The 12,368-nt window shown below is 38.4% G+C and overlaps 6 protein-coding genes across 7 annotated transcripts; 4 read left to right on the top strand and 2 right to left on the bottom strand.

Annotated features, from left to right (window-relative positions):
• Positions 1-169: 169 nt before the first annotated feature.
• LOC105650020 (R3H domain protein) lies at positions 170-3,167 on the top strand. The gene is made up of 7 exons (XM_012236886.4): positions 170-427; positions 793-863; positions 960-1,068; positions 1,372-1,454; positions 1,791-1,949; positions 2,447-2,548; positions 2,758-3,167. Exons 1-7 carry the CDS (start codon positions 355-357, stop codon positions 2,908-2,910), a joined length of 750 nt encoding a protein of 249 aa, XP_012092276.1. The 5' UTR covers positions 170-354; the 3' UTR covers positions 2,911-3,167.
• Positions 3,168-3,422: 255 nt separating this feature from the next.
• Positions 3,423-5,638, top strand: LOC105650021 (uncharacterized). Its single transcript, XM_012236887.4, has 6 exons — positions 3,423-3,659; positions 3,772-3,975; positions 4,147-4,434; positions 4,521-4,682; positions 5,162-5,245; positions 5,383-5,638. The coding sequence occupies exons 1-6, from the start codon at positions 3,630-3,632 to the stop codon at positions 5,488-5,490; spliced, it is 876 nt and encodes a 291-aa protein (XP_012092277.1). The 5' UTR covers positions 3,423-3,629; the 3' UTR covers positions 5,491-5,638.
• Positions 5,639-5,894: 256 nt separating this feature from the next.
• LOC105650019 (Phenazine biosynthesis PhzC/PhzF protein) lies at positions 5,895-7,848 on the top strand. 2 transcript variants are annotated; one of them, XM_089721245.1, is made up of 7 exons: positions 5,895-6,141; positions 6,226-6,429; positions 6,588-6,878; positions 7,024-7,185; positions 7,403-7,486; positions 7,615-7,705; positions 7,773-7,848. In XM_089721245.1, exons 1-7 carry the CDS (start codon positions 6,112-6,114, stop codon positions 7,796-7,798), a joined length of 888 nt encoding a protein of 295 aa, XP_089577371.1. In that variant the 5' UTR covers positions 5,895-6,111; the 3' UTR covers positions 7,799-7,848. The 2 variants fall into 2 exon arrangements, with proteins under 2 accessions (XP_089577371.1, XP_037492484.1); XM_037636556.2 differs by having other exon boundaries at positions 5,899-6,141; positions 7,615-7,848.
• A 134-nt stretch (positions 7,849-7,982) lies between these two features.
• LOC149496461 (uncharacterized) lies at positions 7,983-9,253 on the top strand. The gene is made up of 3 exons (XM_089721246.1): positions 7,983-8,266; positions 8,378-8,453; positions 8,531-9,253. The coding sequence occupies exons 1-3, from the start codon at positions 8,249-8,251 to the stop codon at positions 9,127-9,129; spliced, it is 693 nt and encodes a 230-aa protein (XP_089577372.1). The 5' UTR covers positions 7,983-8,248; the 3' UTR covers positions 9,130-9,253.
• On the bottom strand, positions 9,254-10,670 carry LOC105650016 (putative aspartic proteinase GIP1). The gene has a single exon (XM_012236882.4). It carries the CDS (start codon positions 10,668-10,670, stop codon positions 9,357-9,359), a length of 1,314 nt encoding a protein of 437 aa, XP_012092272.3. The 3' UTR covers positions 9,254-9,356.
• LOC105650017 (putative aspartic proteinase GIP1) lies at positions 10,658-12,332 on the bottom strand. The gene has a single exon (XM_012236883.4). The coding sequence runs from the start codon at positions 12,122-12,124 to the stop codon at positions 10,814-10,816; it is 1,311 nt and encodes a 436-aa protein (XP_012092273.1). The 5' UTR covers positions 12,125-12,332; the 3' UTR covers positions 10,658-10,813.
• Between the last annotated feature and the right edge of the window lie 36 nt (positions 12,333-12,368).

The following is a 12,368-nucleotide window of genomic DNA, read 5'->3' as shown; positions in this document are numbered from 1 at the left end:
TTGCCCATTAAAAAACTAAAAATTGGGCTAAAACCAAAACTAAACTGGAGCCCAAAATTAAAAGTCAGCTGCAGGGGCTGGTTTGGTCTAAAAATGAAAACCTAAATCAAACGACATGTCTTATGACTCTTACCCAAAATACTAAATATAAACCAGATATAAACGAGAATATTCTTTCGATCGGCTCGGCTGGTGTTCTGTTGCGTTCTCAGCTAGTCATCTCTCCTTCCTTAGCGACCTCAAACTCTATTACCTGTTTTTCTCGCATCCCAATTCCCCGTTTTTCTTTCTCTTGCTTTCTTAACTCCAAAATCAACCGAAAAGGGAATAGATCAATTGTTTAATCAATCAATAATGGCAACTACTGAGGTTTTGCAGCTCATAGAAGAAGGTCTTGTGTCATCTCGTCTTCTTGATCCTACAAAAGGTACATCTTCTCCTCATTATAGAATCTCTATCTTTCTCTCTATAAATCTTCCTTGTGTGTATTTATGTTTTTACTCATTATATCAATGTAAAGTTGCCAGTTTTATCCTTATTTTTTTGGGGAGTGAAAATGAATTGCTATTAACTATTAAATTTCCTCTCACAAATGTTGGATTTGATTAGATTTGACTCCAATTTGCTGTTTTATCATATTAATTGTCGTACCCAGGTCCCATTTTTAGTTAATTTTGATTATTGTTCTGTTTTCCTTCACCTTTCTAACAATTATGCCTCTTTATGCCTTCTTGTTTCTTCACATTTAAAAACGTTGACCATAATGTTTTTCTTCCATTTAATTGTTGCCAGCTGACACTGCAAAGTCCCGAGGCCTGTCAATTGAGAAGAAGATTGAGTTCCTTGAGAGCTTGACTGGCAAAGTGACTTTCTAATTCTATCTCCTTTTGCTTTTTCTTCTAAAAGCTTATAGAGCTTTCAGCTTTGGGTATATTATATTTTTGTCTTATTTATTTTAGGTCAGCAACAGAAGATCTCGGAGATGGATAAACGACCGCTTGTTGATGGAACTTGTTCCTCGCTTAAATGCAGAAGAAATTAGAGGCTTGTTTGCTCCACCACCTTGGGGTAAGCAATGATATGTCCCAGAACTAATTGGTTTATGCTTTCATACATATATATCTTAGAACCTAGATTTTTGGATTTAAAATTACTATGCTTTCAGCTTACTACTAGTTGAAACCAATCATTTTTTAGAGTCGAATTAGACCCTGGTGAATAAAGCTATTGAGAGATTAGAGAAAATTTTGCAATTTCAATAGCAATTGATCACATAAGCTGGCAGATGATGCTGATTTCGAATCAATAATCTTTTTAGATTATTACTATCATCATGCGTCGTACGAACACTGATTTTGGGTTCTTTTACAGGCGATGATGTACCCCTGTCACCATTTTGCATGACTAATGTGGGAGAGTGGGAGAAATTTAGGAATATAGACATGGACAAACAGGTTTCTTTGGCTTTTGTTCATCAAAGCATTTTTTTTTATTTAATTTTCTCTACTGTTAAAGCAGATTCCCTTTTGTTTATCATTATTGATGTTTTTGTAGTAAAATTGAATGTGGCATTTGACAGGAATATAAGCTATTATAAATCTTTCTAATATTGTTCTAATTGTCAATCGTGAATTATTTCTCTGATATGTGATATATTATTTGGTAGACCATCTTTTGATGGTAAATGTTTCTGAACATTTCCTGCAGATACACATTTTTTATGCTAAGAGCACTGATTTTGTATATAAAATGGCAATATGCTCTAATGCAGTTTTGATTTCTTTATGTAGGCTCATATTATTGATGCGCTAAATACCCCATCCACAAAGAGGAGGGGTCGTGTGGATGCTGATAAGGTGGCTGTCTTAAATGCGTGGCGTAGAATAGATAGCCGAACGAGAGAAGCACTTCGCCGTAGCTTTCTTACAGATCTTATTGAGGGCTATGAGGTATGTTTGCCTTATGCTTGTTTGGAATCAACAAGGTCACTTGCATATTAGTTTGGAAAGTACTTTTTCTTTTTTGCAGTATTGATTTTTTGTAAATGTGCAAGTAGTGTAGGGTTTGGCTGGAATGATTTCTGCTACATTTGAACCTAACTCGAGCCTAAAGGCTGAATTTTGACCCACTTATTCAGCTGTTGATATTGATTTTCTGTACTTAATATCAATCATAACATATGTTTTTGATATTTGAATAAACATATGTTAAAGGGAATTTGAAACTGGAAGGTTCTGGCCATGTTTCAATTATTCTATGCTCATTGCATCACAGTTCAATGACAAGTTAGTCTTGTCTGTTGGCAAATGTTATTTTTATATCGCTTACTGCTTACTTATAGTCCTTTGTTTGATTCTACCACATTCATAGCAAATTCATATGGGAGTCCTGTGCTTGTTTCCCTTAGAAATCTTTATTCTTGTGAAAAGCCAGATTTCTTTTTCAGGCATGCATAAGGACCTTCATTCAGGAGAGTGGAGATGAGGAAGTTCTCGCATTACAGGTTCAAGATCCCTTTCATAGATTGTTGCTGCATGGAGTTTGTGAGGTATGTTATGGGTAGCAAAACAACTTACCTGAATTAGGCTCCGAGCAAACTCTAAGTGGGTTATTGTCGGGATAATAGAATGATTGTGGAGAAAAATATGATCACCTGATGTCTGATTATACAGATGCATTCAGTTTATGATTCTTTTTCTCTGCCTTATGACATCAAAGTACTATGTGTGACTTGTTAAGGTCTATGCATCTATGCAGTTCTACAACTTGGTGTCAGTGACGGTAATGGAGTCCAAGGACAGAGAGTCATTGAAGACAACTAGGATAAAAAAGAAGAAAATGGGGGCAGTTGAGCTACCAAATATCACCCTGTCCCACTTTCTAAAAATGTCCAAGGAAGGTGTTTGGTGACCCAATTAGGCAGGAGCTCTAAGTTGTGTTTATAAATAAAACTCGCAGTGATCGGCGGTTGTAACTCCCAGATCAGGGTGTAATACATTATCTGGATGTAACATTTGTTCTCGTTGTACCATTTATGATGTGTAGTTTATGTGACCTCTAGCTTCTCAGAAGCTAGAAATGTACATTGTATGTTTCCAATCAACTGAAAAAGTTGATTGTAATTTGTAGGTTCATTCTTCACAGTACAAGCTACTTCATTTGTTTCACCCTCCTTTTATTGGATGGATTTGAAGTTTCAGTTCTTTCACCTGCCTTTCATCTCTTGTTAAGAATCTGGTGCCAACTAACTGCAATTATTAAAGCAACGGACCTTTTAAAATGTAAATTTTCTTGAGAATTGAATGACTCCATTTTGAAGTTGCCATCATTGCGTGTTTGAAAACTAAAAAGCCCTAGAAATCATCCGCCCCCTAGCGGTCGTTGGCGTGAACAACTTGTAAAATACTTTGTGGTAAAATAAGCATATTCGCTGTTCTTCCTCTCTCAGTATCCTTTCTTTCTCTGTCAATATCAATATAGCCACTGTTTTCTTAATAATAAAATAAAATAAACGCCCGTTAGCTGCCGTTGACTCTTCTAATGTCTTTACTATGCAATGATAAAAACTCGGCTAGTATTGTTAGATAAACTCTGCTTGATGGCAATTTTATTTCTGTAGAGTATCGAATATGGGGAAACAACTTGTTAAATATTTTGTGGTACGCACTCTTTAATCTCTCCAGATATAAACAAGCACTTCTGTTGTTATATATATATATATATATCTGCTGTATCTTTCTTGATATGAATTGGTTTCGAGTTTTTAATTAGGTAGATGCGTTCACCGACTCAGCGTTCAAGGGGAACCCAGCGGGGGTGTGTTTGTTAGAAGAAGAGAAAGATGAGAAATGGTTGCAAGCTGTCGCTACTGAGTTCAATTTCCCCGGAAGCTGCCATTTGACTCGCATTAATGACTCAGGTTTTTTTTCTTCAAATCCCAGATTCCACCTTAGGTGGTTTACTCCTGTTGCTGAGGTACTCTACACTTCCTTGACTGATCTATTAGTTTTTTTTTTTTTTTTTCTGAAGAATTGGCTGGGTTTTGTTTATTTCTTCAATTAGCTGTAATTGCAGATTTTTGGTTGATTGTGCTTTCATTTAGAATTAATCAATCTAATTTCAAAATATTAAATTCCTTTCCTGCAGATTAAGCTTTGTGCTCATGCAACACTAGCAGCTTCACACACTCTCTTCTCTAATAATTTGGTAAATTCTAACATAATTGAGTTTGCTACACTATCTGGGATTTTGACTGCTAAGAAAATTCCTGAAACCAGCAATGACAAATCAAAAGAGGGATTTCTAATTGAATTAGACTTCCCAGTAGTCCCCACTATCGAATTCAACTCTGTTGATCTTGCTCCAATTTCTAAAGCTCTGAATGGTGCTTCTATCATTGATATCAAAAGGACTGCTGTCTCAGATGACCTCTTTGTAATCCCTTCTTTATCCTACAAGTAGTTGCAGGTTATATGTGGAGATATTTTATGTAGCTAAATTAAGCTCCATGTTTTATGTAGATTGTGGTGCCATCTGCTAAAGTTGTTACAGAATTAGAGCCTCAGTTTGATGAGGTACTAAAACTTCCTGGAAGAGGCTTGATTGTTACTGGGGTTGCTCCATCAGATTCTGGCTTTGATTTTTATAGTCGATTCTTTTGCCCTAAAATGGGGGTCAATGAGGTAAAGTAAATATGTTGGCATTGGGTCTCAGTTACTATTATCTAATTGCTAATTACTTCCCTTGCAATTGGAAGATTTACACTAATTTATGGAAGTAATTCAAATTAGTTCTTCATGTCAACTATCAAGCTTGTCTCAAATTCCTACGAGTATTGAGTCCTGTAAAATGTAATAGTAAGGAAAGAATTTCAATCTCAAATTGCAATTCAGAAAAAAGAATTAACTAATATAAAGACTACTCCTTTCCTGCAACTTTTCATCAGTGAATCTTGTTGGTCTAGACATGCAGGCAATGCTAAAGTCTGTATGTAGTATAAATTAATATGGAGTATGGAGCTTATTTAGAAATGATAGAATTTGGTTTTATTAATATTCAATTCCATGAAATTTAGTTTTCAGGCATTTTTAGGCCTTATAAATGAAAACAAATATGCAAGCAGTTCTCTTATGTTACGTTACATGCTTGATTGAATGCTCAGGATCCTGTTTGTGGAAGTGCGCATTGTTCTATAGCCCCCTATTGGAGTAAAAAGCTGGGGAAGTGCGATTTTATGGCATATCAGGTGCTGTCTCTCCTCTCATGCACATACTAATTCTTGTATTTTTGTGTTTCTGAACACACTAATAGAGACATTGGATGAATTTTTCTTTTTTTCGAACATTATAATATTTACTCAAATTGTTCAATTTCTTTGGACAGGCGTCAGCAAGAGGTGGAATATTGGACATTCATTTTGATGAGCAGAAGCAACGAGTGCTGCTGCGAGGAAAAGCTGTTTCTGTGATGGAAGGCTGTCTTTTCGTTTAGATTTTTGGAATTATTCCTACCGTGCATGTATAATAATTTGGAGTGATGGAATCATTGAATTGAAGATTTCCTTTCAATCCCAATTGAAAATTCTGTATCTGTGAACTGGTTTGATGCGTGTCAATGAACACCTTCTCTTATGTATCCATTTCAGATTATTTTTTCCATTTTTTTAACAATATAAGAAATTTTTTTTTGTCATTCATGGAACGTGTAAAAGAAACAAATTTGTCTCACGGGGCATCATAAAAATAAGAAAGATAATGAATTATTCATTGAGGTGATAAGCGGTATATGAATCTTACACTGAATTCTTGATAGCTCACACTAAATTTTTGATAGCTCACTTGTTGGATGGAAGATTTAAAACCCTTTACAGACTTAAAACCCTTTACCTCTTTATTCTTGGAAAAAAAAGAGAAAAAAAGACGACTAGGTATTTTGCTTAATCATCCTGCTGATAATTTACCATTCATGTGAATAGATTTTACTGTTGGACGGAATCTTTTCCGCTTGAAACGGAAAATGACATTCAAAATTTTCCTTAAACTACGGCATTATCGTAATAGGACAGCTCTGCTACTGTCCTTTCTCACTTCGCAAGTGATTTCTGTGTAAATTATGGAGAAACAGCTCGTTAAATACTCTGTGGTACTCTCTTCCTCTCCCTTATTCGCTCTTAATAGATATTTTTATACCTTGTATCGGTATGAATCGTCTTTGAGTTTCTACCAGGTGGACGCGTTCACGGACTCAGCCTTCATGGGAAACCCAGCAGCGGTATGTTTGCTAGAGGACGAAAAAAATGAGAAATGGTTGCAAGCTGTAGCTACTGAATTCAATCTGTCTGAGACCTGCTATTTGACTCGCATTACTGATGGGGAAACTGTTTCTTCAAATCCCAGGTTCCATCTCAGGTGGTTTACTCCTGTTGCTGAGGTACACAAATTAAATTAATTGTTTGTTTTTAAAATCTTAAAGGAAAACTCTCAATCGAATTCCAGTTTTTGTTGATTTTGGGTTAGTACTTTTACTTGATTAGTTTGTATTTGCTAGTTCTTGATTGGTTTCTGTTATTCTAAATTCGGAAATTGCAGATTCGTCTTTGTGGTCATGCGACTCTAGCAGCTTCACACATACTGTTCTCTAATGGCTGGGTAAATTCTAGCACAATTGAATTTGTCACACTATCTGGGTTTCTAATTGCTAAGAAAGTTACTGAAATCAGCAATCGTGAAGCAAAACAGGGCTTTTTCATTGAATTAGATTTCCCTGTCACCCCATTAACTGATGAATTCAATTCTGTTGACATTTCACAAATTTCAAAAGCCCTAAATGGTGCTTCCATAATTGATGTGAAGAAGACTACTACTGAGGGTGACCTCTTGGTAATATCTCTGCCTTCATCTCATTTGCTTTTTCTTTAGTTGAATTGAAACCAGTAATAAACTAATACTTGAGTGAGTAAATTTTTACTTGGCATATCTAAATAGTTGTTTTATGTACCTAAATGAAGCTTTGCATCCTCTGCAGGTTGTGGTGCCCTCTGCTAAAGCTGTTACAGAGATACAGCCAAATTTTGATGAGATAGTAAAATGTCCTGGATTAGGGATTATTGTTTCTGCAGTTGCTCTGCTGGAGTCTGGATTTGATTTTTATAGCCGATACTTTGCTCCTAAAATTGGGATCTATGAGGTACATGCTCACATTGCAGTGATTTTAGTGAAGTGAATGTAAGATTATTTGTCAAGTTTCATGAGCCTTCATTCCTGCAAATTAGATTAGAATATCACAGTGAGTTTCATTATTAGTAAATCCTTGTTGTTCTAGCGATCGAGGCAATGCTAGTTGCTCAAGTAAGTAGTGTAAACTAACAAATATTTTTGGCATGTTAAACATCTGGATGATGCAGGATCCTGTTACTGGAAGTGCACATTGTGCTTTAGCCAACTATTGGAGCAAGAAGCTAGGGAAGTGTGATTTTATGGCATATCAGGTACATCATCTCATCCGTGCTCCCTCGGTCTAATATGCACAGAATGATTCTTGCACTTTTTTGAATTTCCATAGAATTTGATCGTCTTAAATTACATATTAGTGATACTGTTCAATTACTTTGGTTAGGCATCATCTAGAAGCGGAACATTGAACATTCATTTGGATGAGCAGAGGCAGAGAGTGCTGCTGCGAGGGAAAGCAGTTACTGTGATGGAAGGTTCTCTTCTAGTTTAGATTTTGAAGCTAATTTGAATTGTGAAATAATGTCAGTCATTGTATTGCAGAATCTTCCTTGAATTTGTATGTCTGAAACCTGGTTTGGCACCTTTAAATGATATGATGAGATCTTATGTTACTAAATCGAACTCGATGGGTTTGGATTGGGGGGCTAAATCAGAACATTGGGGAGTTTTGAGAAGAGTAATCTAAGAACCACGAGGTAGTCAACCTAAGGCTCTCCTAACTGCCAACTGCAAACAGCCAGATGAACGAGCACGAGGTAATCAATACGTCAAAAAGATTCGTGACCAATCCTTAATTTTTCATTAATAAAAAGTATCAGATTTTTTATTAGCAGATAGCTGTAATAAATTTCTCATGCAACAGTCCTTAATCATCTTTAATTGACAGTGGATCGAGAATTTATATCTGTGTTAATTAAGACAATCAATTCTTAATCATATAAAACCACTCCACTGAATTTCTCAAGTCATCTCTCCCAAAAGAATACTATCAGAAGCATAGCGGAGGCATTTCTCCAATGGCTAATAATACTCAGGTTTTTTCTCAATTTATTTCTGCAAATCATTTAGAAAAATTCTCTTCATTGATCTAATTATGACGATTAAACACAACCCCAAATGAAAAACGCTATTGTAAATTGCTGCAGGTTTGTGTTCTGAAAATGAACATAAATTGTGAAGCTTGTGAGAAGAAGGTTAAGAAATTCTTGCAAAAAATCCATGGTAATATAAGAAGTTAACTTTAATGCCAAGAATAACCCTATTTGTTATAATTTTTGTTCACCGTTATTACTTGGTAGGTGTGCACTCTGTCCAGATAGATGCAAATGAGGGAAAGGTGACAATCTCAACCACCAGAGACCCTGAAATATTGGCAGAAGAGTTGTTTAAAAAGGCAGGAAAGAAAGCAAAGGTTTTATCGAAACAGAACTCCCTTGTTAACAACGAAAACTTAAACAATGCCGATGGATTTGAACATGTTCAACTGAAGCAACTGGAAGAATTTTCCAAGAACCCAAGGCTGAAACAAGTAGAGGTTGCCCACATAAAAAAAATAAACATGATTTTCAAAGACAACAATGATGCCGACTCGAGTCGTACTGAAAATAACCTGCCTGAGCCTAAGCCTAAAGTGGAGAATGGACCAGCCAAACCTGCCGATAATGCTGGCCCAAGTCAATCTAGTGACGGTGGAGGCAGCGGTGGTTCAGATTCTTCTCACCATGATTTCGAAATTACTTGTGGTGGTGCTGGCAAAGGTTCGTGTGAGGAGAAAGCAAAGAAGCCACTACTGCCACCCAATAGTCCTGCCACTGTTCCTCAGACACCACCATCGCCACCGGCAAACCCCCTTTATGCTGACGTAAACTGCGAACATATGAGTTGCACCATTATGTAAGCTTCAACAAATCTTTTATTAAGGATTTTCTTTTTATTTCCTATGAATAATGATATGACACTACTGCTACATTGCTTTCAATTGTAACAACAATAAATTACGTTATAAATTAGAAGTTGTCAAATTTAGAATATGAAAATGCAATTTATGCTGTTAATTCTAAAATGAGATACAATGCTATAAGCATACATTTGCAAACTAAACATGAAACCAGCAAAAAAAAAAAACTATGAAAAGGAAGTCAAGTTGAAATTGGCACATGAGGTCCCCTTTAGCAATAGAGAGGAGCTAAATCCTAATCTCTTGGACTCCATATCAAACTCCAGTAAATTATCCTCCATCTGATGCCCACCGATCACGATCGACGCTCTCGCATTCACCCCACCATCTACAAATCCCAAGCACCACAAATCCACCCCATCTCTCTCAATCATCACCATCGAATTCCATCCAAAAATCCTCCAAAACACATCCTCACTCTCCATCACGAAATCAACAGTCGGGACCCCCGGTCCCACACGCGTGCTAATGACATCAGTCGCTTGATAACACACATCGAAGGGCTTCACTACACTCGTCACAGTGAGGTTCAGCCCAGCGGATTCATTAACAAAAGCTTCTACGAAAGCCCTGTAAATAGAGCTCTCTAAGGTGGTATACGAAGTGTCGGTGCTGAGCTTTGTTCCTCCGAACCCGTTCTCATCGAAGGATAGCTGCGAGGAGTTGAGTTGAATAGGTTTTCCGTTGACTTTGACGGAAGTCAAATTTATGTAATACTCATCGGACGGTTGTTGATTGTAGGATATTACGGTGCTGCCAACTGGATTCAAAAGGAGGCCAGTGTAAACAAGCGATTTCGAGAGATCAACTCGTGGCAAAAAGTAGTAGGGGCCACTAGTTGCAAAGAACGCCACGCCGTGTTCTGTGGAGGAGCCAGAGAGACAAAGCGCAAAATAGTGCGGAGAAGAGACGGCATCACTAATCTGCACCGGAAGCGAATGTTGAGACCTGCCGAGTGCGGCTAGTCCAGTGACCTCCTTGGCAAGACCATTAAGAAGGAATGGCCTTGCACAGGAGAAGACAAACTCTGGTACAATAACCATTTCACCAATAGTTGTCCCATCGGTAGTGGGCAACGCGAGCGAATCGACCAGTGCGGTGGCTAGAGTGGCCTGGCGAGTGATAGGGTTTTCGGGGTAAAGAAAGCAGGAGTTGTTGGCGCAGGCGGGGCCAAGAGTGTCGTTGCAGTTGCCGCACGCAACGGAGTGGAAAGAAGTGCAAAGAGAAGAACTGCAGGGGATGTGTTGGTAAGAAGTGGAGTTGTAATCTCTGAAGCAGTCGAGCCAGGTGAAGGAAGCGCCTAGGTCGAGGTGTAATTTGGTGGGTTGGAGTGGGGTTTTCAAATAAACTGTGATTGTGTAAAGGAGGCTATCGGGATCTTTTTGAATAGGTGCTACTAGTGCTTTCTGGGCAACAGCCGGTGGACATAGGAGAATTGAGAAAGAGAAGAAGAAGAAGAAGAAGAAGAACAGAGGGAACATTGGGGTCGCTTCTTTGTTTCTCACTTCTCAGTGTATAGTATTGGTTTTTCTTTGAAAGTGGAAAATGACACTTACAGCACAAGATTCTATTAGGCGTTTATTTGCACCAAACTTTGACTAATACTATTACAGCTGTAAAATTTTCAAGGCTTTTTAATGGCGGTAAAGTGGAAGTCAGCGCATTTGGTCCCTTTGATCAGAAGCGAGGAGGTAAATCCCAATCTATTAGATTCTAGATCAAACTGTAGCAGATTATCTTCCATCTGATATCCACCAATCACGATCGATGTTCTTGGGTTGGCCCCACCATCCATAAACCCCAAGCACCAAACGTCCACACCTTTTGATGCCACCCTTACCATGGAATTGGATCCAAAGATCCTCCAATATACGTCTTCACCTTGCATTACAAGATCAACGGCTGGTACTCCCGGTCCCACACGAGTGTTTACTATATCCATTGCAGGGTAACAGAAACTGAATGGCTTGGCAGCTTTAGTTAGGGTGAGGTTCATAGCAGAGGATTCTTTAACAAAAGACTCGGTGACGGCCTTGTAAATTGAGGTGTGCAATATCGTGTAAGGAACAACTGTGCTGATCTTCGCCCCGCCAAAACCAGTCTCATTATCAATGGCCAAGAGTGTCTGGTTCAAAGCCACCACCTTACCGTTGACTTTAATGGAGGTCAATCCCACAAAGTACTCAGCAGACGGTTGATTTACGTATGTGATAACGGTACCTCCAATTGGATTCAAAATCAGAGGTGTGTAACTCAGTGATTTTGAGACGTCAATTCCAGGCAAGAAATTGTAGGGTCCATTAGTACCGATAAAAGCCACACCGGAAGGTTGCCGTGAACCAGACAAACAGAGAGCAAAATAGCTGGGAGCGGAGAAGGCAGCTCTAAGTTGCGCTTGCAGTGAAATGTTGGATCTTCCCATGGCAGCCATGCCTGAAACTCCTTTAGCCAGGCCTTGAAGAAGAGAAGTACGCGCACAAGAGAATATATAGCTTTCGACGAGAGCGAGCGGACCCTGAGTTGACCCATCGGTGGTAGGCAAAGCGAGGGAGTCAATTAATGCAGCTTCTAAGTTGACTTGGCGAGTGACTGAGTTCTCCGGAAAGAATTCGCAAGTGTCGTTGGCACAGGCGGGGCCAGGTGGCTCAAAGCAATTGCCGCAAGCGCGAGACTCGAAGGAATCGCAGAGAGGAGTACCGCAGGGAATGTGTTGGTAAGTGGTGGAGGTGTAGTTGTTATGGCAATCTACCCAGAAAAAGGAAGCTCCTAGATCAAGAACAAAGTCGGTTGCTTGGAGAGGAGTTTTTAGGTAAAGGGTTGTGATGTATTGGTGTGTGGTATGATCTTTTCGGATTGGTAAGAGAAAGGCTGCTTCTTGTAGAGGAAGAAGTAACAGGGAAATTAATGAGAGGAAGAAGAGAAGAGAAAGAGACATGTTTTTCAATTCAATTCTTGGTCTGTAGTGAAGTGAAGAGATGAGTCATGAATGTATAATTGACTGTAGTGTATAAATCTGGAAGTGGAGAATCCATGGCAAGATATTAGCAGGTAATTAAAATTTAAAAAAAAAAAAAAAAAAAAAAGGGCGTATATGGGTAAGCTTGCATGTAAGGAGATGAAGATCTGGGGTGCATGACAGAGTGGAGTCAACAATTATCTGCGAGCTGAGCTGTGTTGCA

This window comes from Jatropha curcas, chromosome 5, assembly GCF_041381405.1.
Source record: "Jatropha curcas cultivar XTBG-Jc1 chromosome 5, XTBG_Jcur_1.0, whole genome shotgun sequence".
Classification (NCBI taxonomy): Eukaryota; Viridiplantae; Streptophyta; class Magnoliopsida; order Malpighiales; family Euphorbiaceae; genus Jatropha; species Jatropha curcas.
Note: the sequence above shows the minus strand (reverse complement) of the source record. Positions and strands in the feature narration are given on the sequence as shown.

What these genes read in the sequence shown, in the direction of transcription:
- LOC105650016 (XM_012236882.4), bottom strand. Translation starts at nt 10,670, where the DNA reads ATGTTCCCTCTGTTCTTCTTCTTCTTCTTCTTCTTCTCTTTCTCAATT.
- LOC105650021 (XM_012236887.4), top strand. Translation starts at nt 3,630, where the DNA reads ATGGGGAAACAACTTGTTAAATATTTTGTG. An exon ending in GGTTTACTCCTGTTGCTGAG is followed by an intron (nt 3,976 to 4,146) that starts GTACTCTACACT and finishes CCTTTCCTGCAG; the next exon opens with ATTAAGCTTTGTGCTCATGC. An exon ending in GCGATTTTATGGCATATCAG is followed by an intron (nt 5,246 to 5,382) that starts GTGCTGTCTCTC and finishes TTCTTTGGACAG; the next exon opens with GCGTCAGCAAGAGGTGGAAT.
- LOC105650020 (XM_012236886.4), top strand. Translation starts at nt 355, where the DNA reads ATGGCAACTACTGAGGTTTTGCAGCTCATAGAAGAAGGTCTTGTGTCA. An exon ending in TTGAGAGCTTGACTGGCAAA is followed by an intron (nt 864 to 959) that starts GTGACTTTCTAA and finishes TATTTATTTTAG; the next exon opens with GTCAGCAACAGAAGATCTCG. An exon ending in GTTTGCTCCACCACCTTGGG is followed by an intron (nt 1,069 to 1,371) that starts GTAAGCAATGAT and finishes GTTCTTTTACAG; the next exon opens with GCGATGATGTACCCCTGTCA.
- LOC105650019 (XM_089721245.1), top strand. Translation starts at nt 6,112, where the DNA reads ATGGAGAAACAGCTCGTTAAATACTCTGTG. An exon ending in AGCTCGTTAAATACTCTGTG is followed by an intron (nt 6,142 to 6,225) that starts GTACTCTCTTCC and finishes AGTTTCTACCAG; the next exon opens with GTGGACGCGTTCACGGACTC. An exon ending in AGCAGTTACTGTGATGGAAG is followed by an intron (nt 7,706 to 7,772) that starts GTTCTCTTCTAG and finishes ATTGTATTGCAG; the next exon opens with AATCTTCCTTGAATTTGTAT.
- LOC149496461 (XM_089721246.1), top strand. An exon ending in ATTCTTGCAAAAAATCCATG is followed by an intron (nt 8,454 to 8,530) that starts GTAATATAAGAA and finishes ATTACTTGGTAG; the next exon opens with GTGTGCACTCTGTCCAGATA.
- LOC105650017 (XM_012236883.4), bottom strand. Translation starts at nt 12,124, where the DNA reads ATGTCTCTTTCTCTTCTCTTCTTCCTCTCATTAATTTCCCTGTTACTT.